The sequence below is a fragment of the Ceratotherium simum genome, chromosome 19 (genome assembly GCF_057802395.1).
Source record: "Ceratotherium simum simum isolate JZ-2026a chromosome 19, ASM5780239v1, whole genome shotgun sequence".
In the NCBI taxonomy this organism is placed as follows: domain Eukaryota; kingdom Metazoa; phylum Chordata; class Mammalia; order Perissodactyla; family Rhinocerotidae; genus Ceratotherium; species Ceratotherium simum.
The window spans coordinates 11977342-12004139 of record NC_141918.1 but is presented as its reverse complement, the minus strand read 5'-3'; the positions used below and the strand labels follow the sequence as shown (position 1 = coordinate 12004139).

At 40.9% G+C, this 26798-nt stretch overlaps 1 protein-coding gene across 1 annotated transcript; it reads right to left on the bottom strand.

The window, feature by feature from the left end:
- Positions 1 to 21456: 21456 nt before the first annotated feature.
- Positions 21457 to 22554, bottom strand: HTR1E (5-hydroxytryptamine receptor 1E). Its single transcript, XM_004422096.3, has one exon. It carries the CDS (start codon positions 22552 to 22554, stop codon positions 21457 to 21459), a length of 1098 nt encoding a protein of 365 aa, XP_004422153.2.
- Between the last annotated feature and the right edge of the window lie 4244 nt (positions 22555 to 26798).

Below are 26798 nucleotides of genomic sequence, written 5' to 3'. Positions count from 1 at the left end.
CCATCCTCCTCCAGCCCACTCTACCCAAAACTTTGCTTTAGTACTTCAGAAAATTCAAGAGGTTTGAATTTATTTGGTTTTAAGAAGAGAAACTAATTTTGTTCTTATCTAACTAATTAGCACCAACTACGTAAACTGAAGTTAAATTGTTTTCCCACTTAGTATTTCAAGTAAGAACTTTCTTTTCTATATTAAAACTTTCCTAAGTGACTCTTTCTTTGACTACTGCTCAGTGATTCTTTCCACTTCTTTTAAGGAATTTGTCAATTTTCAGCCCCCTTTTATGTTTCTTTCTTGCTGTCATGTACCTGTGGCTCCAGAATTGGTTTGTGATGTCAAGCATGAATAAAATGCCAGATGCAGCACAGCCTCAATGATTAGCATTACTTGGGAAGATTGATTTGAAGTGGTGAAGGGTTTGAACTCAAGCCACTTTGAAGAGAAAAATATTTATTGAATTATGTTTCCACACTGTGTTGAGCTCTTTGGATGTTTAAAAAACAGTAAAAGTCAACGGTACCTGACTTGAAAAAATTTACTCTCCCTTTCAAGACCCGCTTAAGAAAAAACTAGAAAGAAAAGCTGTACTGTATAGCATAGAATAGGGTGGAATGGAATTCAGAGAAGAGCAACTCTGTACAAATGACTAGGAAAATAAGTCTTTCTTCAAGGAGGCAGGACTTGAGGTGAAACTTACAAGAAGTGGGAATTCTCAAAATGAAAGTGACTATGGAATTGAAATCCTAAATCATAGCTGTTGGAGTCCTAAGCATGAGAAACATCTCTAATTTCTAGTTTCTTTGTTAGAATCCTCTCCAAAGCATGTGGTTGTGAGGCACCAAGGACAGAAGGGGCGAGTCAGGAATCAAACTACCCCCGGATGCCCAGGGGCCAAAGCAGAGTAGCCTGATGGAAGGAGTGGGTCATACTGGGGAGTAAGGGGCGCCTGTGGTGGGGACATAAATAGAGCTGGAGTGAGGAGGGCCTTGACCGTCCAAATGAGGATCTTGAGCGTGGTTTGTATACATAAGGAACTCAGGAATGTTTGACAAGAAACACTTTTCAAGATTAGAGCACTGAACTTATAATTATTTGACTGAAGATGGGCAGTAAATGCCTGAAGGGAGAGCCTGCCAAGCTGCTTTGATGACCAGACAAGGGTAATTAGAAACCAGCTCATCACTTATATGCCAATGGTAGCAGTTGAAATTTATGCTCTGTTGGTTCCCCAATTCTTCTGCAATCTTGTTAGTACTTGCAATTGCCTCGGTAATTTCTTTCGCGAATATGGCTCAAGCGGAAGCTTCAGATTCTCCAGTTCAAACAACACCAATTTTATATTAGTGGTGTCTGAATCAATAAAGCATGACTTAGGTTGAATAGTTATCTTAGAACTCTGAAGAGCTGGATAACAGAATTAAATTCTACATTTCCATCTCGGGCAGTCTTAACACTAATCAGGGTGTTGTTACTGCAAAAAAGGTAGTGTTATGGACTGACTAGTTTCCGCCCCCGCCTCAGATTCATATGTTGGGGTCCTTACCCTCAATGTGACTATACTTGGAAACAGGGCCTTCAGGGAGGTAATTAAAATTAAATGAGGTCATAAGGGTAAGTCCCTAAGCCAATAAGACTGCTGTCTTTATAAGAAGAGAAAGAGACACCTGAGAGCTCTTTCTGTGTAAGTACGGAGGAAAGGCCATTGGGGATACAGTGAAAAGGCAGCCATCGACAAGCCAGGGAGAGACACCTCACCAGACACCGAATTTTCTGACACCTTGATCTTGGACTTCTAGCCTCCAGACTGTGAGAAAATAAATTTCTGTTGTTTAAGCCACCCGCCTGTGGTACTTTGTTATGGCAGCCCTAGCAACCTAATACAGGTAGTAACCCTCAAAATGAAAAATATTAAGGCATGTGAGCTGTGGCTTACAGCTAACTTGCCTTGTTGTCCGTACTGAGTTCTAGGCGTGGGAAGTATTGAGGGTTGCAGGTTTCTACTAGAATTACTTTAAAGAGTGTGAGGTCCCAGATCTTGACTTTATCATCATCGGGTACATAGAGCTCTTAAGTGTCAGGGGATAATTTCTTGACAATACCTTGGCAAGGATTATTGTAAATTTTGGTCAGGGGTGAGAAATTCATGAGATAATTTCCCTGAGGAAATCCACATGTTTGTGCCGATGAGAGTAGTTATGTTTCTTAAAACAGAGTATTGATTCAGGGGCTCTAATTGAAGATGGTGAGTAGCAATCTCTTGACAATAGCAGGGACTGACACAGTTATTTGTGTAGTGAGTAGATTTTCATTTGGTTGAGGGGTGTTATTTGATACTATGCCAACAAGCTCTTTCTCTTGAACAAGCTTGTGTTGCAATTTGTGTTTGTATAATAGTTGGTTTCCAGGCAGAATCAATATGATTTTGAAAGGTGATTCTCACCTCTGTTTCCTAGAATGCTTTCAGGTTTTCCATTCCCTTAAAAATCAATTTGTGTGATTCTAAGGTTAAAACTGGTCTGCCAGAAACTATTTTGTGTCACAGGATGTGTAATAATAATAATATTGCTTGTCTCCTTTCCTTCCAAAATGCTACCTGTTTGTAATCTCTTTGCCATAGAAAAAAATCTATTAATTCAAGCAGAATCTATTAAGATGCCTTGCTTTCAGGTTTTTAAAAAATTTTATTCTAGTAGGATACTTACTGTAGTTTCAAGGTTAGTTCTGGTCATTCGGAACAGAAGCAATTTTGCCTCACCTGGTATGATTGTAACTTGGAATTGGTGTTCTCTGTGTGGCTTATGCCCAAATGCTGGTTCTTTCTCTCATGGAGCATTTTATGGATTTTTTCAGACACCCCTCCCCCTTCTTGGCTGAGAGCCTTCAACACTTCCTGAAGTTGGCTTGGTGTTCCCTGGCTGACCCCTTTCAATGCTCACTCTTGTCTCTGCCATGTGGTCTCTTTCTGCGTGGCTCGCCTCATCTTTCCAGCAGTCCTTGGGGGCAGAGTCCCTTAGAGGTCACTCAAGCCTGACTGTCTTCTGCTGTGCCCACTCTAGCCCTTTGGAAACATGCCCCTTTGGCTCACTACCGGTACAAGTGCAGCTTTCTTTCATCTCAGCCTTCTCTTCTTGCCCCTGCAGTCAAAAGCCACTCCAGGCAGCCTCTCACCTCAAGATATTCCAGATAAGAGCAGGCCCCAGTATCTGCACTCTGCAACCTCTGAGGACACAGGTTGAACTCGCACCCACGGCTGTACCAGGCAGACTAACACATGCCTGCTTCTCAGTAAACATTCCCCTGGGGCGCCCTCCTCATTGTCCACCATCCATCCTCCCAGCAAACACCAGCATTCTCTCTGATTAGTTCTCTGAAAGCCCTGTCCTTCGGCTATGGCGGGTGGCCCTCTTCTAATTGGGGTTGGGGTGGGATGCATAACACTCTGGAGCTTCTGTTCAAAGGACTCACCAATGACCTTAAATAATTTCTCAGCTTTCTTTCCTGTATCCTGGAGATTGGTGATGTGCTAAGGATTGTAGATTTCATGTTTTTGGATGCTTCTTAGCCAGTCCTGTATGTGTATTTGCACCTCTTTTTAGAATGTAGGGATACCTGACACTATTAGTTTCAGCTGAGATTAGGAAATGTCCCATTTAACATTCTTTTCAAGAAGAATGATTGGAATTGAGAAGGGGAGGGAAATGTCATAAGATTAATCAAAATGAAATCTAAATATAAGTTATCAACAACTTATAATCAAGGTATAAAAGCATAACAGAAAAAATATGTTTTATTATTATAAGTATTGCAACGCATGATACTGGGGGTAGTTAAGCGTAGATAATAAACACACCATATACTATCTTAGGTATGTATTTTGACAGCTCCTTATAGGACATGAACATGAAGTGCCAAACTACAGGGAACATATTAGACAGTAGAACTTAGCAAAGCATTCACATCATTAGTGCAGCATTTGATTCTTGGGTTTATTAAGTGTCACGTCTAAGAGGATGAAATTGTTAATTGTTAAATGAAATGCACTAAAATTTTATAAATAACAGTGAAAATTTGATAGAACAGTAGCAGGTATTCTTTTTAAATAAATTTTTATTTTTGAGTAGTTTTAGATTCATAAAAGAGTTGCAAAGCTAGTTCCCATGTACTCTGTACCTAGTTTCTTTTACTGTAAACATATTAGTATGATAAATTTGTTATAAGTAATGTGCATATAATGTATATAATACCAATGATGCATTATTATTAATGCTTTCTCAAATTTCCATAGTTTTTAAGCTAATGTTCTTTTTCTGTCCCAGGATCCCATCTGGATACATTATATTTACTTGTCATTTCTCCTTAGGCTCCTCTACAGTGACAGTTTCTCAGACTTTCTTTGTTTTTGATGACCTAGACCAGTATGAGGAATAATGCTCAGGTATTTTGAACCCTGTTATTCAATTTGAATTTCTCCTGATTAGACTGGGGACGTGAGTTTTCAGAAGACCACAGAGGTAAAGTGCTGTTCTCATCACATCATACTAAGGGTATGTGCTGTGATCATGACTTGTCACTGTTGATGTTAGCTTTGATCACGGGCTGAGGTCGGGTTTGTCAGGTTGCTCCACTGGTACAGTTACTTTTTTCCCCCTTTCTGTACCGTACTCTTTGGAAGGAGGTCTCTATGCACAGACCCTACTTGAGCAGTGGGGAGTTATGCCCTATCTCCGTAAGAGGGCACTATCCTCATTTGGAATTACATAAGGCAGTTTCCCTATTCTACCTCATCTATCTATTTATTCAATAATCTACTTATATCATTGTGGAATCATGGATATTTATTTTATACTTTGGGCTATAATCCAACACTGCTCTATTTATTGTGTTGCTAAAATTGTCCCAGCTTTGGCCATTGAGAGCTCTGTCAGTTGGCTCTTGTGTCCCTTTGACATACTCCCATAGTTGTGTTTTTGAATGCATCCTTGCTTTCTGGAACTATAAAAGCTTTAGGCTCATCCTGTATATTCCCTGCCCCGGTCCTAGAATCAGCCATTTCTCCAAGGAGCCCCAGTCCCTTTAATTGGAGAATAATATTAGAAACCAAGATCTGGGCACTGAGTGTGTTTATTGCTACTGGAGACTCCTTGTATTTTTAAGCTTCAGAATTTTCATGATATCAGAAACGAAGTAAACACTTGTAATGGTTGTGCATGTAGGTCTGTCTGTGTGGGTCAGAGATCAACGAAGAATTCCAGCAACACTGGCACCGGGAGACCACAATCTGAGAGAGGTTTTAAGTTTTAAAGGTTGAAGATCTTCAAGGCAATTAGGATAGACTTTCTGGATTGAGGGTGGAGACTTTTGCTTTGAGGAGAAGTAGGAAATGTTCCAACCTTCAAGAGGTGAATTTCTTGAGACTGGGAGGGCACAGAGGTGGTTGGTTCCATGAGTGTTGGAATCCTGTGTCCTACTTATATGTAGCACCTAAGAGATGGCAGAACCTTGGATGGGCACCTGGGTGGGTACCCTACTATGTGTGGGGGCCTTGGGTACATCAGAAGTCCCCACAGCAGAGTCTGGCACCGGGGAAATATAGCGATGGTGGAACAAAACACCTTCTGTGGTCCATATACTCTGGGAAAAGAGAATGGCCTGAGAATGAGGGCTCTGTCCCATGTTTTTCTGGAGTGCATAAGCCCTGAGTTCATCTATGTTTCTCTGTGTGTCCATTCCAAACAGCAATATTTATTTCTTCTTAAAAAGTAAAAACCATACAACATGATGACATAGTTAACTCTGCTGTGTGATATATAGGAGAGTTGCTAAGAGTAAATCCTAAGGGTTCTCATCACAAGGAGAAATTTTTTTTCTTTTTTCTTTTCTTCTTATTTTATCTATGAGATGGTGGATGTTAGCAATCATTTCACAATATATACAAATCAAACCATCATGCTATATGCCTTAAACTTACAGTGGTTCCCCCCTTATCCATGGTTTCAGTTACTGTCTATCAAGTGCAGTCCAGAAGCAGATGTCCCTCCTGATGTATGATCGGAAGGTCAGTAGTAGCCTAATGTTACATCACAATGCCTACGTTATTCACCTCACTTGATGTCATCACGTAGGCATTGTATTGTCTCACATCATCACAAGAAGAAGGGTGAGTACAGTGCGCTAAGATATTTTGAGAGAGAGAGAGAGAGAGGGACTACATTCAGATAACTTTTATTACAGTATATTTTTATAATTGTTCTATTTTATTAGTTATTGTTGTTAATCTCTTACTGTGTCTAGATTATAAATTAAACTTTATCATAGGTATGTACGTATAGGAAAAAACATAGTATATATAGGGCTCGGTACTATCCGTGGTTTCAGGCATCCATTGGGGGTCTTGGAATGTATCCCCCATGGATAAGGGGTGACTACTGTATACAGTGATGTATGTCAATTGTTTCTCAATAAAACTGGAAAAAAATTCTTAAAAAAAAGTAAAAACCAGTCAGCTTAAATTTTAGGAAGTGTGTCTACATACATTTTTTTCAGTTTTCGTGAGTTTCCCGTTTTCTATGTGCCTTTGTTGGAAATGTGTCTAAGAAGCATATAAACCACAGATGAACATGATTGCTAGAGCTTTCCTGTGTTTAGCACACTGAGACAAGGACAGGAGCTCGGAGTAAGAAAAGAAATTAAAATTGAGAGGAGTCATGTTCTGGTTACTACTGCTGCATAAGAAATCACCCCCAAAATGTACTGGCTCAAAACAACCATTTTATTCGTTCACAATTTTGTGGGCAAATACTTCAAGCAGGGCTTGGGTAGACAGTTTCACGTATTTACTATCAGATGTTGGCTAGGGCTGCAGTCGTCTGAGACTCAAGTCAACTGGACGCACGATGGCTCACTCTCATGGCAGTTGATGCTGGCTGTCAGCTAGGAGCTCATCTGGGGCTATCAATCAGAGCTCTCGACTGAACTCTCCAGCATGGTGGTCTCAGGGGAGGTAGGTTTCTTAATATGGTGGCTGGCTTCCTCCAGAACGAGCAATCCCAAGAGGACCAGGTAGAAAACTGATGACCTTTTCTGACCTAGCCTAGGAAGTCAGAGTATAATTTTGTCCTACTCTGTTGGTCTAGGCAGTCACAAACTCATCTAGACTCAAAGAAAGAGGACATATACCTTACCTCGAGACGGGAGCAGTAGTTTATAGTTTGGGGAGTATGTTTTAAAATTGCTGCAAGCAACAGCATGTTTTCAATTTTAAATGTATTTCTTATCCTAGTCTATGATCAAATGTTAGGTGAAACTAGTTGATGTCATAATTATTTAACATTCTAAAAATTTACCCCAGTAATGATTTGTTTGAGGTTTATATCATTGCCTAAATGTTTCTGATGCAGTCTTGTATTTTGTTTATTCTTCTATTATTTTATCCCCAAATTCAATCTTTCTATCGGTCAGACATGTTATGAAATACATTAGTAGGCCATGCAGAAATAATTCATGTACGTTGGATAGTAACATTATGGCCAGTAGAGGGCATCAATGAATTGTGACAGTACAGATTTTGATAAGACAAAAGTATCGGTGTCAAAAAATATTGCAGCCAAAGCATCTGTACTAAAATAATTCCATGATGTAAATGTGCTTAAAGAATCTTGGTTACATGACTGAGTGATAATTTTGGGTTTCAATCACTATAGACATATCTCAGTTATACATTTTGAAATAAGAATAACTCTTTTTATGTCAAAATGGAAACTGTTGAATTTTGACATTCTTGGGAAAAATATAAAGTGTTAAATTTCAAAATAAATGGGCCGGCCCCGTGGCTTAGCGGTTAAGTGCGCGCGCTCCGCTGCTGGCGGCCCGGGTTCAGATCCCGGGTGCGCACCGAGGCACCGCTTCTCCAGCCATGCTGAGGCCGCGTCCCACATACAGCAACTAGAGGGATATGCAGCTATGACATACAACTATCTACTGGGGCTTTGGGGGAAAAAATAAATAAATAAATAAAATTAAAAAAATTTCAAAATAAATAGTACGATTTCTAACTTTCAAAATATATATATACAACCTTTTAGTGCCTCCCTTCCTCATCTCTTAAATGTGGGAGATTGAGGAAATGCTCTCCAAGGCCTTTTCTAGTTACATCATAACGTGACCATGAGTCTTTATTCATCTTCTGGGAACACCACTGCCAACAGGAGAATTTAGATGCATCCTGTCTCTCAGCCACTGGAGGGCTCCCTCAAACCAATCACAGCTTGGATTAAAGTGCTGGGCTGTTTTTGGACATTGTGTGTCTGATTTCTTAGCGTTATTTATCAAAATAGAACCTTTATTGCATTGCATTATCTTAGGCAGTTTTAGAGATTTTCTGACGTTGTTTCTCTCCTTCAATCGCTCTCTGACTTCATAATTCACCTTTTGAGTATTACGTCATTTAACTCCCACAACAACCTGAGGGGCAGGTATTTTTACCCTTATTTTTATAGATGAAGAAACTGAGGCTCTGAGAGATTAAACAACTTTTCCTGATGTCACTCAATAATTTTGGAATGGAAATTTAAATCTGTGTTGTCTTACTCTATGTTCAGTATTCTTTTCAGTCTACCAGAGTAAGTCCCAACTTAATTGTTACTTGAGAGAAGTAACTTATTAAACTACAATTATTCATGGATATATTTTCAAAAATCATAAGATTTTAGAGGTGCAAGAAATTAGCTGTTCTAATTCCCTGTTAGCAAAAATGCTTTCCTCACATCTCCACCTCTCATTTCATCTTCTGTCTCTTGTGTTGGTCTCATCAGTTCAGCCTCCTTCAAATAGCAGAGAATATGGCCACTGGGTTCCGATTTTTACACTTCCTATGCATAAACCTCAGGAAAGGACGTTGGCCAGGCCTTGGTCACACTCCTGCTCCTCTCTGGGGGTGGTGGTCAGGTGCTCCCTGTGTTGGCAGCCTCCCTGGAGCCACATGAAATGGGGGCAGGGGGAATTCTCCAAGCTATTGCGGGAGCTGTTTCCAGAGGATCAGAGAAATAAAATGCTTTCTGAGTGTGGGCTGTTGGCCCAGGGTGGTTGCTACAGGGAAGGTCTGTGGGCAGCTGGGAGCAACAGGAGGCCTGTGGTGTCTGACGGTTATCAAAGGAGTGAAGAACACAGAAACAAACTTCAGTTATCGAACTCCTTTTCTGGGTGCCAGCCAATGGATGTAACGAAGGGCAAGTGTAGGAAAGGCCCAAAGAGTCTCACGCTGTTATGGGTCAATCTTCAGAAGTATCCTGTAAGACACTTTTTGGTTCCCAATATAACAAATCCAAGGTGTGCGGAACTATAATTCCCGGCTTTTCTTGACAATGAGGGCCAATCCTTCAGGTGAGGAGGTGGGTTGTGCCTCCTTGCCTGGAGCTCATCCTCTGTATGGGGGCTTTTACCAGGACACACATGGCTGAGAATTACAGCTTCCTGGAGGGTAGCAAGCTCACAGAATATGGTCTGGGGGAGCTCTGCAAGCCACATGAGCCATTTTGCAGGATGCTGACTTAGGTGCACATTTAAATATCTTCTGTTAATGGTATAGGTATAAATCTTGGAACTTAGGCACACATTTGAGATTCTTTATACTGTATTAAAATACAACGTAGGGGCCGGCCTAGTGGCGTAGTGGATAAGATCGCACACTCCACTTCGGCGGCCCAGGGTTTGCAGTTTCGAATCCCAGGTTTGGACCGATGCACTGCTCGTCAAGCCATGCTGTGGTGGTGTCTTACATACAAAATAGAGGAAGATGGGCAGGGATGTTAGCTCAGAGCCAATCTTCCTCAGCAAAAAGAGGAAGATTGGCAACAGATGTTCGCTCAGGGCCAATCTTCCTCACCAAAAAAAAAAAAAAACCAAAGTAAAAAGCATTTCCTTAGGGAAGTGTTTTTTATTCATGTCTGCATATCACCTGCTTACGTTTCTGTGTCTTGCTGTTGCACCTGTTAGGACCCTGGATTTGCAATGTCTCCTACAGGCAGGTGGGAAAGAGGCTAACTGAATACACAGGAGCTACTTTCATCCTTCTCTCATTTCCTTTTGTTTCTCTTGGCTTTTTCATTTCTTTAGAAAGACAAAGCACCCGAGCATTTCCATGGTCTCAGGACCCAAGTAAGTTAAATTCTCCTAGCTCGGGTCCTCTCTTTTTTGTTACCTGAAGAGGATCTTTAAGATTTAGAGATTTTATTAGGACAATAAAAGGATTAGTTGAGAAGATATGAACCCATGGCATAAAGTGCATTTATTGATAGAATGGTTAACTTAAGCATAAATGCACACAGAAAATTGTTTAAGAATTGCTGGTATAACTTAATTTTAGGCCAGGAATGAAATGCTTATCCCTTTACACTGTGCTATGGGCAAAACAGTGAATGCCTGAGAGCCCAGGGGAGTGCTGTGCTGGCCCTTGTTCCCTGAACTTTCGCGGCCCTGCTTCCACGCGTCTGCTTGAGGTCTAAGCGTGGACACTCATCCTCACTGTCTCTCTGTCCCAACTTGCTCAAAGACGATTTCAGATTTTCTGCTTCCGTCCCATCAGGGTTCTGCAAGTACGCTTATATGGTGCTTGTGGTTTCTTTTTCTGTTATTAGTTGCTATTGCTCAAATTACGAAATGCAGGAGATTTCATTCTCCTGTCAATCTCTTCAAATAGCTTTGGATGAGAATGCCCTAGACGGGGTGACATGATTCTGTGTCCCTACACCAGCAACATCAGTGTCACCGGGGAATTCATTAGAAATGCACAATCTCAGGTGTCACTCCAGGTCTACCAAATCAGAAGTATGAGAAATATTGCCTTTTACTGCACTTGAACACACTGTATTGAAAACGCTATTTAAAAGATCTCTCTCTTCCATTAGACTCAGATCTCAGCCAGGGAAAGAATCTGTATTGTCTACTTCATCATTGAATATCTAGCACCAGCACAATCCCTGGCAGATAGTAGGTGCTCAGTAAATGTTTGTTGAATGATAAATGAGTGGATATCTGCTGGAATAAGGTTTGTTTGCTTAACCGACTTGTTAAGTAACCAACGTGTTTAGAAGGGCTCAATGAAAGAATAGCACTCACAGTGGAGACAAATGAGGTGTGTAATGAACACCTCTGATCTTATTGTTATTTCCTAGAAGAGATTTTCTGCCCAGTTCACTGTGATTAAGTAAGGATAGACAATCTCCAACGTGGGAAAAGGATGGGTCTATTTGGCAAGGGTGATTCTTGCTCTACTCTACTATATCCTCGAAGTGTGAGATTTATGATCTGCTGCTGAAATTACTACATTTCCCTTGGCAGTCTGAAACTTTGCTCTCTTTCAATTTAAAAAGGTCATCTTCAGTTAAATCTACTGATTAGTCTGTCTTCCAATTTATCTCTGAAATCTAAAATCTCCCCACCCTCCCTTTCCCCTCACTTTCCTTCTGTTCTTTAGTCCAGATGCCCATCTATCACTCTCTGGCTTATTTTGACACCTGTCTGCTGGTCTTCTTTCTTCCATTTGCTTTTATTCAAGGATTTTTTCAAAATGGCAGGTCTGATCATGTTCCCCTTTAGTTAAAAACCTCAGGTGATTTTTCTGCTGCCTGCAGGATAAGATCCAATGTCCATAGTGAGGCATTTGAGGCCCTTCATGGACATGCCTGCCCAGCCAGCCTCCTCTCCCGCCCTCCTTCTTCCTACTCCACACTCTGGTCACTTCTCATTCCCTGAACACCATTTGTATCTTTGCATCTCCATGCTTTTGTTCATGCTGTTTGTCTGAATGAATTATCAGCCTAGTGAACTCTTATATCATGTTCCAGTTCAAATTTTTGGTGAAGGTGCTTCTCCCTTATCTCCCACAGAACTGTTTATTGCTTTTTTCTGTATTCACATAGCACATTATGCTTATCTCTATTACACAATGTATCACACTCTTGCAACCACTTGTTTACTTGGCTTTCTCTTTCAATAGATCAATATTTTCCTTAAGGACTGGGACTGTGTCTCATTCACAACACAACATGTTGCAAAGCTTGACACACAGATGTTAACAAATGTTTGTTGATTGAATGAACTTTATCTTCAAATTATTTTTTAGTAGACTAAATCCATGCCTCCGTTGGATTTTAGCAGTTTCTTCTGGTTATTTTTATTAAGAAAGGGCTCATCTCACTGGAAATATGCCCATTTGCTGGAGTATATTCAGATCTACATTTTTATAAGATTAAAAGAGGTGATTTTATCCCCTAGGATGGTTGTGACTGAGCTAAGCCTGGCTGAGTACATAGTGGTCATTAACGTCATGACTCTGCTCCCCAAAGCCCTCAAAACACCCAGAAAGGATGCAAGTGGAACTGGCAAAGCCTGGTCCACAAGCCCTTTACAGGTGCTTGTTAGTATTTGTCATGGGCTGAATATTGTGTCTTCCCTAAATTCACATATCAAAACTCTCTCCTCCCAATGCAATAGTATTGGGAGGTGGTGCCCTGGGAGGTGATTAGGATTAGATGAATTTATGAGGGTGAAATCCTCATAAATGGGATTAGTGCCCTTATAAGAGTCATGAAAACCTTGTTTCCTGTACATCTCTCTCTGCTCTCTGCCATGTGAGGATTCAAGGAGAAGTCAGCAGTCTGTAACTCAGGAGAGGTTTCTCACCAGAACCTGAACATGCTGGAATGCTGATCTCAGACTTCCAGCACCCATAACTTGGAGAAATAAATTTCTGTTTTTATAAGCCACCCAGTCTAAGGTATTTTTGTTATAGCAGCCTGAACAGACTAAGACAGTACTTTGATCTCTCTGGCCACTGCCCTCCCACCCTGCCCTTCCTACTCATTCCCATTCCAAGGATAAGACTTGAGGAAATCAAAATCAGCTGCTCCTTGGGTAAAGGGTAGGTCACATTATCCTAGGAACCAAAACAAAAAACAAATAACAACAACAACACTTATGAAAAAAAAAAAGACTATGATGGATAGAATTGAAATCCATGGAGTAAAAACAAAATGGAGAAATTTAGTTTCACGAGCGGAATGGAAAGTGTGGGAATGGAAAGTACCAGGGAGTAATGGAAACTGTGTACATTTCAACACTAGAAAGATCAGTGGAAATGAAAAGACTTGAATCTGGTCCAACTGCACTTACTGTCCAAATAGAGCCAGGGTGCCTGTTCCAGAAGCTCACGGCTCAGAGACCTAGGAGCTCTGTGTGTTAGGGCTCCTTTGGTTGGAAGAAAGAGAACAATGCAGTTTACCTCAAGTGGTGGTGGTTGATTGTAATGGTAACTGCTGGAGTAAGAGAGAAAGGAGTCTCTGGAATATTCTTACAGCTAAACCTCAAGGATCTAGAGCACAGTTTGGGAACTGGAAGACTGCCTGGGATTATAAGAGGTAGCTCTAGAGGACAGGTGACATTGTTAGTGTTTCAGCAGCAGGAATGAATTGAGCTTCCTTCTTCTGCTTTGCCGTGGTCTCAAGTCGGCTGCTCTTTTTGTTTCAGCCTCACTTGGCTTATCTTCCCACTTCTGCTTTCACTGACAATGGAATGTTCTTTGTGTATTTTTCGTTCAAATTCTTGAGAAGTAAGAATGCCATCATCACAAATAATCACCTTCCTTTTGGAGGGAGCTTTCGTACCAGACCACCTCATAACACGTGGCCAGCCTACAGATCTGGCTGTTCTTGGCCAGGTGCCCATCCAATCAACTGCAGACAGGGGAGGGGGTGGGGTAGGCGTGTCACATGGTGCCACATGGTGGATTATGCTTAAAGAACCACCTAGAGCTGCTTTTCTCAGCAGGAGCTGTGTCTTGTAACTCATTTAGAAGGAGTTTGTGGGCAGGGCAGGCATTCTTGGGCAAGATCTCTTCAGTACAGACATATTTTGGAAACTCAGATCATGATATCTCCTAAGTGTTACCAATGAGGTTAATATCTTCATATCCTCCGATTCCAGTTTGTATGGTATCCAGCAATCATACATGAAATAACATGTATGTACAAAGTGCGCCTGACACTGCATTTCTAACTGGACTCTTGTAGCCATTCAACCAATGACACTTGCCTCTGTCGAACTTGCCTTTGCTTTCCTTACTGGGGTGAGGACATTGCTTTTGTCTTTGTGAATGCCTGTGTGATTAGAAAGGGAAGTCAGGCCTTAGTTTTTCATTAGTGAGAAACTGATAAATAAATAAGTAATCAGCCAAGAGCTGCATGCTGCCTCAAAGATTTTATAGCAAATGTCAACACCATTTACATAACGGTTGTTCTTATTGTTCTCTGTGAAACACCTCTTCCTCCCCTCAACCCCAAAGTATAGAAGAAAGGGTGGCTCATGATTTGGCTTGCAACCTCAGCTTTTTATGTAACTGCTTCATACCTCTGAATGCATATTTTATTTTAGCATCTTTTTATCTGACTCACACAAATACTTCTGTTATATTGCCACGTTGTCCTCCTTTGCCATCCAAATTCTAACTCAGGCTTGATTGCTTAACTGAGTAACTGATTTATTCATTTGCCAATCCCTTACTGAGTGCTTAACCATGAACCAGAAACACTTGGGGTCACTGGTCTGCTTATTATTAGATTGCTTGTAAGTCTAAATTTTCCTCAGAGATCTATTTCCACCATCATTCCTTAGTACGTCTTCATATTAGCTTTTCTTAAATCATCCCTTGATGTTTTGACTGTTTGATACCACATAAACTGGAAAAACATGTCCATATGAACTTATTTTTTGTGTCCACATTGTTTATACATTTTTCTTGAAGAACCATCCCTTCTCCTCCATTCTTCAGAGTTTCAGGTATCACCTTCATTTTCCCTAAGATTCAGATGTGCAATACGCTCTCCTCTGTCTCTGTTCTCCTCCACCCCCTGAAGCAAAGACAACGTTGTAATTCCCTCTAAAATGCTGTTTTATCCAAATAGAAAATAAACATAATCAGCTTTCTACAAATCTGCTCTTAAGATCTTGGTCTCGTAGTTTTCCACCTGGATTATCTGCCCTCTATTTCCGTTTTTTCCCCTTATAGAGATCCCAGTGCCTAGTATGATGCCATACTCATGGCAAATGCTCACTTGTATATGTGGACCCAAAACCACCACCAATATTATCTTCCATCCTCTGCTTTTTCCATTGCTGTATTCTTACTTTCTGCCTATTCTTATGCTTCTTTTTCAATCAGAAAAATCTACTCAAACTCACAGCAGATGGTCAACGTTTTTTGATGATCTGGAACTCTGCTGATCTTATTTCCCAACTCCTCCTGGTGCTATTTCTTTTGTATCATCATTGTCCTGATGACCCTCTTCCTTTTAAAAAATTTTAATATTTAACAACTCCATTTCCATATGAGAAGGTACCCTCCTAACCCATGACATAGTTCTGCTTCTAAATTTCTTGAAGTCCATAGTCAATGGGTTCATTTTAATTAACTTCAACAGACAATGTAAATTACGTAAATTGAATGCCACTATGCTGTGCTAGGAGCTTCTGGGAGCCAACAGGTCACTTTCCTGAAGCAATTCTTCCCTCAAGGTGATTCTCCTCTATTCTGAAGGAAATAATTTCAAATGATTTTTGTGGCAAGGCTGAAACCTGCAGTGTATTCTCCAGGGTGAGGTTTATGGGGAGAGTTCCCCTGGGTAATTTAAGAGTCTCAAGGAATATCTAATGTTTCCTTCCTACCATTTGAAATCTCTCCTCCTCCTACAGATAGGTGCTTGAGATTTCCTTTTAATTCTGAGTCTGAGATGACTTAGGTGAGATGATACTTACAGTCTTTGAAAGCCTTTCCATCCAATAATGATATGAGTCAGTCCTCTGAAGCATCACTACTGTGCATACACTCATTCTTGCTGATAGACATCTTATTGGGTCCCTTTTCCTAACGATCTCTGCCGATGTCAGGGGAAACTCTTTAACCAATGTGGTGTCAGTATTTGTTGGCCTGAACAGACCTTGATGTTGAGCAGATTCAAACTGGTTCTGAGCCTTTGAAACCTTCTATGACTTGCAATAAAAGCTCATAAGCAGCACTTTCACCATGCTTAGTCTTTAATTCCTCAGATAATCCCTAGCCAACTCCTGAATTAACATTAGGCTATTGAGTATCCCATGTTGATGCTGATAATCTTGAGTTTCTCAGGGGTGATGATGTTGGTATTTTGGGTGGGGCAATTCTTTTATTTTTTTTTATTTCAGGATTTAGCCTCCCTTTCTCCTACCACAAAATGCCATTAATGTTCTCTACTGAGATAACTAAACATGCACATTCCCAAACATCTTTTAGAACTACTTACTGTGTGATGCTCAGATATTTTCCCATCTCATTTATCACTTTTCCTTATTTGCTGATAATTATAGTCAATAATTTAGGCACAGTGCTTTTTCACATGTTGCATATGGTGGCCCTTGAAAACTGAATAAGATTTGATCCCATTCTCATATTCAATGGTTGTCATTTTTCTCAGCATGTTTACTTAAAAAAATTACCTTGACTTGTATTTCTATTATAGCCATATGCTCCTTTTCACTGCTTTTCTGATGTTCTCACTGCTTTTGTAAATACTGCACATAATGAAGTAAAAAGTCGTGTGTAGAAGACCTTAAAAACTAAGCACACACAGCAAACACACATTTGTAGAGTGAGACCAATGCGATGGTTGAAACTAAAATGACTTGTGCTGGTAACCAGCATGGTTGCTGGACCTCGCTCTGGAACTTATCTTGCACATCATTATCAGAATTTTCAAACTGAAATTCATACCGTTATCCAAAGCAGACAGTGGTAGCAATGCTAATAGGGATTCTTATTGCCACTAGTTATAACCAAAGCATATACCAGGTCTGCGAGGGGGTGACTTACATCCAAGAATTATTTCACCAAGTATGCAAACCAGGAATTCCTAATTTATCAGTTAATGGAGGTGACTGAAATGTCGTCATTGGGGTTTACTTTTAATCTGCCATTGTTTACACTGGAAAAACTGACTATATCAGAAGATACTGTTACTTCACTCAAGTTTTAATTTAAAAGGGTAATAGTGTCAATAGCAGCTAGCACTAATGGTTAAATGAGTAAACCAAACAACAGATTTTTTTCAACAGGTTTTTTTTATACTAGGAAATATATACAGATTTTCTTTGCTAAGTGCAGAGGTAGGTAGAGGTGAGAGAAATGCATTTAATTAGGACTTATCTAGTAGGAAATGAATTAGTGAAACTGAGTAAGTGAAAATGAGTAAGTTATGCATCTGCTTTTTGTTTTTTATTTACTTAGACTCTTAAAATTTTTAAACTCTTATAATTGCCAAGAATTTTCAATGATGATATGTGGAGGATGATGGAAAAGCAAGGGGGTTGCTCATATAATTTCTAGATATTATAGATAGCATAGTCATGATAAATACCAGATTTTCAGCATACGCACAATCTCAGTCAAATCACCTATAATTCAGATCTCAACATCTTTGTATATAGATCACCTTTAGCTGGGTAGCCGATTTGACTTGCCTAGTAATATTTGAGCTGCACATACAGAAACCAATGTCTTTTTGTAGCGGTGACTGCTCATTGTCCCCTTGCATTCATTCTCTCCTTCCTTGTATTTTAAGGTCCTCGTTTTTAGCAAGGCACATGGTTGCCCAGCTAGAGATTTACTGTCCTGTTCTCTCTTGCAAGTTGGGGTGGCCACATGACCAAGTTATTGTCAATGGAATACAAGCAGAAGTGATGTGTACAATTTCCACATAACTTCCTTAAAAGGAAGTTGTTTGCTCTCCACTTCTCTCTCTCCCTTCCTATGGACTGGAATGTGGATGTGATGCTGTGTCAGCTTTGGCCATGCAGATGGGGACAAGCCTTGTGAGGAAGGCAGAGCCACAAGATGGGAGGAACCTGAGTCCCTGGATAACATTGTGGAGCAGAGTCCCCTACTCACTTTGGGCTGCCCTCCTACCTCTTGACTGTCATGTGATAGAGAAAGAAACTATCTCATTTAAACTACTAAGTTTGGGGGTCTCTTCTTTGAGAGCAGCTTAGCCTGAATCCTAACTAATAAAAAACTTTTATTTATATTCAATGAGAAGTCCACTTTCTTTCCATGTGGAAGCATTTCCTAGCATTTTTGGGAAGAAAGCTAGGAATGGTAGGGTAACTTTTGGGAAAAAAGGAAGTCAGTATTGCACCATGGGATTTTAGAAGTTTGGTTTTCTCACTGAGAGAAGATGGCACATTTACATTTTCTCTTCCAGGCACATAATGCCATTCACATTAACAGATATTTATCAAGTGCCTACTGTGTGTAAAGCACTGAAGAGTCCCTATGGATACAGAGATGAAACAGACACAGTTCCTGCCCTCAAGGAGCTCACAGTCTACTAGGGCAGACAGCAGAAACACACAAACAAATGCACTACAAGATAGGATGCATATAATAATAGTGATACAAATGAGGTTCTGTGGAACCAGCTCATAGAGCTGGGAGAGAAAAAGTCCATAGTGACAGAAAAGAAAGGAGGATCTCATGAAGGCTTTACAGAAGAGATTGCGTCTGAGCTACATGAGAAAGGATGGGTGGAAGAAGGATGGGAAGCCGTGGGGTCAAGCTTTTGAAGCAGTGGGAACAAATGTTAAGGGAGCTCAGAAAACACAGGAAGCATCCAGACTTTTCTGGAGTAGGAGGTGGGTGAGAAGAGTGATGAGACATAACCCTGGAAAGGTAATTTGAGACCTTTAGTGAAGGAGCCTTGAACATTATACCACGTAATCTTAATTTATTTTATACTGATGGGGAAATAGTAGAGGAGTATGAGTACTGCAATTAAAAATCAACAGTACATTCTAGGGTAGTGATTTTTCACACTTTAGTGTGCACCAGGTCTCCTGGAGGGCTTGTTAAAATAGGGATTGATGGGCCCCCTACTCTCAGAATTTCTGCAGTAGGTCTTCAGTGGGGCCCTAGACTTTGCATTTTTGATAAATTCCCAGGTTATGCTAATGCTGCCAGTCTGGAGAAGCCACTCTGAGAACCACTGTTCTATGAAGATGTGTCTGGCAGGTGTGCAGGGGCAGAGTTGCAATTTGAGGAGTCCAGCAGTAGATGGATCAGATAAGATTGGTCCAGGTGAGAGGACCAAATTGTTGGAGAAGAAGGGAGCATATACAAACATTTCTGTAGAGGTAAATGGACAAGACTGTAAGACTATCCGATTGTAAGAGACAAGCAATGAAGAGAGAGAATCACATTTATCCAATACGAATGATAAAAAGCATGGTAATCTTGTTGTCTGAGACTGAGAAGGTAGAAGGAGGAGAAGGTTTGAGTGTGGGAAAATGATCATGATTCTGTTTAGAAAGGTTATGTTTGCGGCATTGACAGAGTATTCATAGAGAGATGTTCACCAGACATAATTCATGGGTCTGGAGTTTGAGAAAGAGACAGATCAGAACTAAAGACATACATTTAAGAGCCATAGGTGTGGAACTAATTGTTGAAATGATGGAGGTTGGGATGGACAATGAATATACAGGAGGTGAGAGCTGAGGACACAGCCTCAGGATAAAGAAAAGGAGGCAAAGAATAGGATGTAGTTGGAGAACCAGAGAGTGAAGTACCCTGGAAGGCATGGGCTTAAACAAGAAGGGGATGTTTTAATTGATGAAAGAATGGGAAGTAGATAAGGACAGAGGCAAGGCCTCTGACATTGGCAAGTCACCAATGACCTCTGGGAGATCAGTTTTGGGAGAACTGGGGGGGGGCACACTTAGATGGTAAAGGATAGAAAAGCCAGTGGAACGTGAGAACTGAAGGCAGAGCAAGTGGATTCATGACTGGAGAAACACAAGTGAGAGAGGAGAGAGATGAAGCCGGACCTTGAGGGGAAAGTAGGGCCAGAGGAAGTTTATTCTAGTGTCCAAGAGACTTGAACAAATTAATAGGTGAGATTAAAGAAGAGTGGGAAGAGGAGGGGGTGGGAGGGAGAGAGAAAGAGAGCGAGAGAGGAGAAAGGAGCAAGATTAGTAAAAAGTTGAGAAGGGATAGATTTAAGGGCTAAAACATGGAGATGGAGAGAGGGCAAATCAATGTCTTCTCAGTAAACAAAGAAGAGAGATGACCTGTGGAGAGTGAGGAGATGGGGAGAGGCTGTGGATGAGAGATGAGGAGCAGAGGTTTAGAACAGTCACTTACTTAGGAGTATACAAGAATTTACAAACTTTCAGTCGTTTCTATCATCGCTCTGACTTAGCAGTGAGCTCCTCCACGTGACTAGAGCGGTCACTCCAGGTCAGCCGAGGCTGAGTCAGGCCACGACCCTGTGGCCTCGGGTCCCGCCTGCTGTCTCCTGGCCCCAGGGTGCAGTCTGGCAAGGAAGCCACAGGGATTTCAGGGGACACAATTTCATACTCATTTCCTGATGGGTGGCTTTGCTGTAAACATAGATTTTCAACTTTTAATTTTTTTTCCAAGTGCAAAACTGGTAATTTAATGAGTAACATTCTCCAACAAAGTTCTTCAGATAATATATTCCCTCATTTGGTGACTGCACCCCATTAAGCTGCTGTAAAAGTTCTCCAAATTTGACATGTACTCCCACTTTAATCCTGCTGGAATGAGAGAGTGTATTCGAGGCTTAGCTGGGACACTTCTTAGAACTGGAGGAGACCCAACGTGTCTGTCAGGAAATAGAGCAACACATTGACCAATTTAGATTATTATTTTATAATCTTGTTTGCTCATGTTTCATATTCATAGTCAAAGACCCAGGAAAATGCCCGTGCATTCATTCCAGGTTCTTTTTAGAGAATGAGGAAGCTTATTTAATTGTGAACGAAAAAGGCCATGCCAGCTGCACTATCTGTGCCTGAAAGGTGTGGGCTATGTAGTCATAGTAAGTGACTTTAGTTCAGATCTGCAAGCAGTAGATGACAGCAGACTACTTTTTGTTTTTTTTTTTTTACTTTACGTAATCATGCAGTTCCCACTGGAATTTGTAAGCATTGGGAGCCAAAATCTCAGATTTAATGCCACAAGAGAATAAGTTATCAGGTACTTGAATTATAAGTAATAAGAAAGTCTGCAAATAAAGATTTACTTTAGCATTTTTTAATTGCAGGGTTAACTGAAATGGCTAAAAAAAAGTACTTACTATTTCATCTTATTATGACTTCTATGAAATTTCTGTTTTTGTATGATAATGTTTATTTGAAATTAGGTACCACAAATAAGCCCAGAGGTAGAAAACAACACACCAAAGAACAAGCCCCAACAAAAGAGAACAAAACAAACAAACAAATAAACAAAAAACAAGACCACACATACTTACAAACTCTCCCGAACCAATTATGTTCAAGAATTAATGAGTTGCACCCCTTACCCCCGTCCACTCTCGAGGCCTGTAAAAGTCATGCCTTCTGGCTTTTTACAGTCTAAGTATGTTCCCGGCACCTAATGAGCTTTTTAAAAGCTAGCTTAAAGTCTTCATTAAAACTAGTGTAGAGCAGAGGGTTGATCAGGGAGTTAACATAACCAAGCCATGTCAAAAAATCGGCCACTTCAGAGGACACGGTGTAGATGCTCAGACCTACAATCAACTCTTTGATGAAAAATGGCAGCCATGACAAAATGAATGCACCCAAAATCAGGCCCAGGATGCGTGCTGCTTTGCGCTCCCTGGTACTAGAGATTTGCTGGCGTTCTCCCGGGTGATCTAGATCATTGTCGAAGGGAGGGATCCTGATGGAGGTGTGGATCTTTTCAAACTCTGTTGTAGGGTCTGAGGTGGAGAAGTCAGACACACAGAAAGTCTGTGTAAGTTTACAACTTGCAAACGAATTTTGGCTATCTGTGCTTCTGTTGCTTAAGTGCCGGCTTGATCCTCTTTTCTGGTAGAGACTCTTGGCTGCGTGGTAAATCCGGTAATAGAGAATCAGTATCAAAGTCAAGGGGATATAAAATGCCCCAAGTGTGGAGTAAATGGTGTAGATGACGTGGTCATGCTGGATGGTGCACTGACTAGGGGGCGGGCTGAGTCGGCGGTGGCTCCTCCAGAACAGAGGGGGCATGGAGATGAAGATGGAGATGGTCCAGACGGTGAGGATCATCAGTCCAGCCCTCTTGGCGGTCCTCTTCCTGGCATACTCAATAGCATTGGTGATGGCCCAGTACCTGTCCAGGGCGATCACACAGAGATGGAGGATGGAGCAGGTGCAGCAGGTCATGTCCACACTCAGCCACACCTCGCAGGTGAAGTACCCTAGCTTCCAGCTGTCCATGACAATGTACATGATGCTCAGGGGCATGACGAGGACTGCCACCAGGAGGTCCGTCACGGCCAGAGAACAGATCAGGTAGTTGGCAGGCTGGTGGAGCTTCTTGGTGGTGCAGATGGCCATGATGACGGCTGAGTTGAGCAACATGGTCAGGGAAGTGATGAGCACCAGGGTCATGGAAATGAACATCTTCTCAGTGATGGTCTTGGGTCTCACAGCCACACTGGCTTCTGTGGTACAGTTAGTGATGTTCATGTTTTCCTCGTTCCAGTCTACACTGGGGAGAAGCTGTTGGTTATTTTCCTTTAGCTGGAAACTACTTAGACTTGAATGTCTCTCATTTATAAGGAGGCTGTAATTTCTTCAGCTGTGTAGTCTCTCATGTCCCATTTCATGTGGGTAGAGGGAAGCACCATAGCATTTCTTCTGAATGGAGGGTCCCTGGAAAACAGTATGCTATTGGTTAATGAATGAAAAAGCCATATTCTTTTCTGGAAAACTTGACAATATTTTGGTATTCATAAATTCTTTACATATTTTTGATATTATTTTCTTTTTCCTCTCTGAATGTAAACTTCATCTTTACATTAGTCCTCAAAGAATACTTTTTTCTGGGTAAGTTCCCAAACTCCTTCCAATGAAGACATTACCAAATTTTGTCTATCTTGCCACCTGAATTACTTTCTTATTTATATTTATTCTTTTATATATGTATTTATATATAAAAAGGCTTTGCTACACTTGGAAACATGTATTCACATTATATTATGCTTTAAATTCTGGGGCCGTTACATTAAAGAAAAAATTATACTGTTTGTAATGAGCAGCTTTCAAACCAGATTTTAAAGTTTCACAGCAAATATTCAACTCCAGAGATATTTTAGTGTCACAATGGGATTGTGCAATTTTGTCTAATTATTTCTGACATTTTACATATCCCACTGTGCATTTCTTTGGAGAAAAGAGAAAAAAGCATATAACGTTACTTTGATGTTTATGGCAAATTGTTCTCAGAGTAATACAGTAAATCGTCTGTGAAACAGCATCATCTCCAAGCCCAAAGATCTCTACATTTTAAAAATGTGTTTAGTTTTGGTTAACATTTGTATTCTAGCTGTATCTGTCTATTTCTCTATCATCCGTCTATCATCTGTCTAGCTGGATAGCTGTGATTGAACTGGGCAGTCAATGAGACAGTGACATTTACTGAGTGCATAGCTGTAAGGAATTTTTAAAAAGTAAAATCAAATATAAGTATATATTGGGCCGGCTCCGTGGCTTAGCGGTTAAGTGCGCGCGCTCTGATGCTGGCGGCCCGGGTTCGGATCCCGCGCGCGCCCCGAGGCACCACTTCTCCGTCCAACCCGGGGCCGAGTCCCACGTACAGCAACTAGAAGGATGCGGACCTATGACGTACAACTATCTACTGGGGCTTTGGGGGGAAAAAATGAATAAATAAAATCTTTAAAAAAAAAAAATAAGTATATATTCATGAGAACAACACAATCAAAATCCGCATAGGAATATTCACGGCTAATGGCTGCTGGTTAGAATGCCGTTCAAATCTTCTGATTTGACTCTATGGGATTAGGCCCACGAAAGCTTCAAAGAAAAACCGGTGTTTTAGCAGTTTTAAGAAGGCACACAGATTGATGTAGATTAGGCTAACACACAATGATTTTAGCAAAGGATGAGGGCAGGGGCAGGTGAGATGTGTGAGACCGGAGTGAAGGCAGGTGGGGGTCTTTGGGTGGAGTGGGGACTGGGAGTCAGGGGGCAGGAATGGATACCCGCAGCCTGGGGGAGACCAGCTCTGGGTGCAATTTCTCCCGCCCATAGGGCTAAACCAAGAAGAGGGGAAAAGTGTGCCATTTATCCTTTAGATCTAGAATACAAAAGAAAACAAGGATGACTTCACTAAAGACCAAAAAAGGGGCAATTGTCTTTAAGAGAGTCTGTATATTTCTGCAGGTAAACGAGAATCATGCTGCCTCTGTTTCCATTACGCTTTTACAGTGTTTCTGTGGATGTAGCTGCTTTTGGGTGTGCCTAGGGTTTCTCTAGTTCTTCCAGAGGACATGCTCCACCAACAATCCCCTCTTTCTTGTAAATTGAATGTTTTCTTCTCCATGGGCACCTTTCTCTCCTTTTACAATCTGTTTAAACGTGCATTTATATTTGAGACAGGCTATAAAATTGAAAGAGTATGGGCTTGGGAATCAGACAGATCTGGGTTCAGATTCCAGCTGAGCCGTCTACCTCTGCTTGGGGCACCTCTTTACATGTCTCCCTGTGTCCCATGGGTTTATTTTGACCCCTTTTTCTTTAATAAAATGAAATAAAGTTGGTTTTTCTGCGAATATTTAAACTTAGTTATACTTTTCTTGGGTTCTTGAGGTTTGTTGGATAGAGCAGTTCTCAATAAAAAGGCTTTTCCACTCTGACTGTAAGATGAAGAGCACAGAGAATAGCGTGGATAAGGGACAGAAAACTTGAGAAATTTCAATTTGATAATAGAGGCAATCGGGAAATGCAGTTACGTTGAAAGCATGCAGTAAAAATATCAGAAATAATTTAGCTTCATAGAGCTTGTGAGAGCTGCTCTATTTATCTGAGCTCCCATAACTCCTAATTCTCATTTCTCTGGTGACACCATTTTGTTGCTTTCTTTGTAACTATTTATTTTTCATTTCCCTCAGCAGACTATACATTTCTGGAGGGTGGGATGTAAGCCTGATTCATCTTTTTAACTGCCTCTAGTTAAATTAGCAAAAACACTACAGTTTGGGGGGCCTACATTGTCAGCTCTTTAATGTGACTTCTTGGTTTATTTTATGCCCAAGCCTTTCAGAGGAGGAATTAAGTTTTATATCCCTGTGTTCTTCTATCCCAAACTTCTGCACACATCCAGCTGGCCATCTTTCATCTTTTTTCATTTAACAACAGATCTTGAAGTTTGTTCCATAACATATATAACACATTCTTTTGAATGGCTGGGTGAGATCCCCTGGGGAGCGATGATAGATTGGACAAGTCTGGGCCTTGGAGCTCTTCACTGTTTAAAGGTCAGGTAGGCAAGGAGGACCCCGAAAAGCAGAGGAGAAGAACAGCTACTGAGATGGAGGAGAAAGAGGAGAGAAAATCCTATTCCAAGACCATGGGGAGAAAGTGTGTCAAGTAAGAGAGAGCGATCAGCTGTGTGAATACTGCAGACAGGCAGTGGGTGGTGAAGACTCGACCTTTGGGCTGGGCAATTTGGATGACATCGATGACTTTGACAAGAGCAGTTTGGTGCAGTGCTGGAGATGAAGGGCTGAATGTGGTGGTTTCAAGAAAGAACGGGAGGAGAGGGAGTAGAGATGGTGAACAAGAGCAATTACTTCAAGAGCTGCTGAAAAGGGGAGCTGAGAAATAAGGTAGTAGCTGTGGAGGGAGATGTGGGCTCAAGGTTATTTTCTTTTTAAGATGAGAGATTGTCTTTTTTGACTAGTCTGTTTACAGTTTTCTTTGCTGCCACACTCAGTATCCTTTATATTGGGACAGAAAGTATTTTTGGAGTGAATGGCATGTAAAAGAGGAGGCAGGACTGCAGTAATGGGGGAAGCTAGGAGTCAGTGCAATGAGGCCTGGGGACAACAGGTAAGTAGAATTTCTTGAGCAATTTAGAGGACCACGTTGAGGGCAGTGAAGGGGCCAAAGATACAGCCATACTCAGGAAATGATCAACCTCGAGTGCCTTGGCTTCCTTTTTACCTTCTTAAGAAAATAACACGTGGTTTCATAATCACTACCAACTCCTTAGGAGGCAGTATGCTTTCTAATTAGAACAGTGCTGGTTGAATAGCACTCGAAAATCTCTTGAGTCTCTTTAGCTTTTCACGTAATAGGGGAGGAGAAATTATAATAACACAACTTAAAACACTTTCTGCAGAACCAATCCAAATACTAATATCAACACCTCAAACTTCTATTAGTGCACTGGAATGGAAAATTAACTGCAATAATCATAGCTAAAAACGGACATATCCTATCAGGAGTTGATGCAGGAACTTCTCGGGGCGAGCACGTTAACTTTCAGTTTCTCCTCTAATTATGACATGGAAAATACCAGTGCAATCCAAAGCCATATTTAAATGTTTTCCATTAAAATTATGAATAGGAGAGAATCACTCTAAACCAAACAGGTCAGTGTGTGCTGCTTGCATTTACTGGGAGGCTTCAGAGCCTCTGATTTCTACCATCTCAGTGACGGTCAGAGCACCAGGGAGAAGAGGTTATGAGCCCACAACTCATTTTTAATTTCACCATCTTGTCTCATCTTCTATTGGTTTTCAATAACTATTAATAATTCACCATAAATGCTCTTTCATCTCTTCTTTCATTGTTTTCATTTTGCCCAAATTTCTTCAAATCATTTTTTTAAAAAAATCTCCAATATGTGCCAATTTCTTCTTTTTTGTTATTTCAGCAGTGGCAGCTTGCCCTCATATTACTAATTT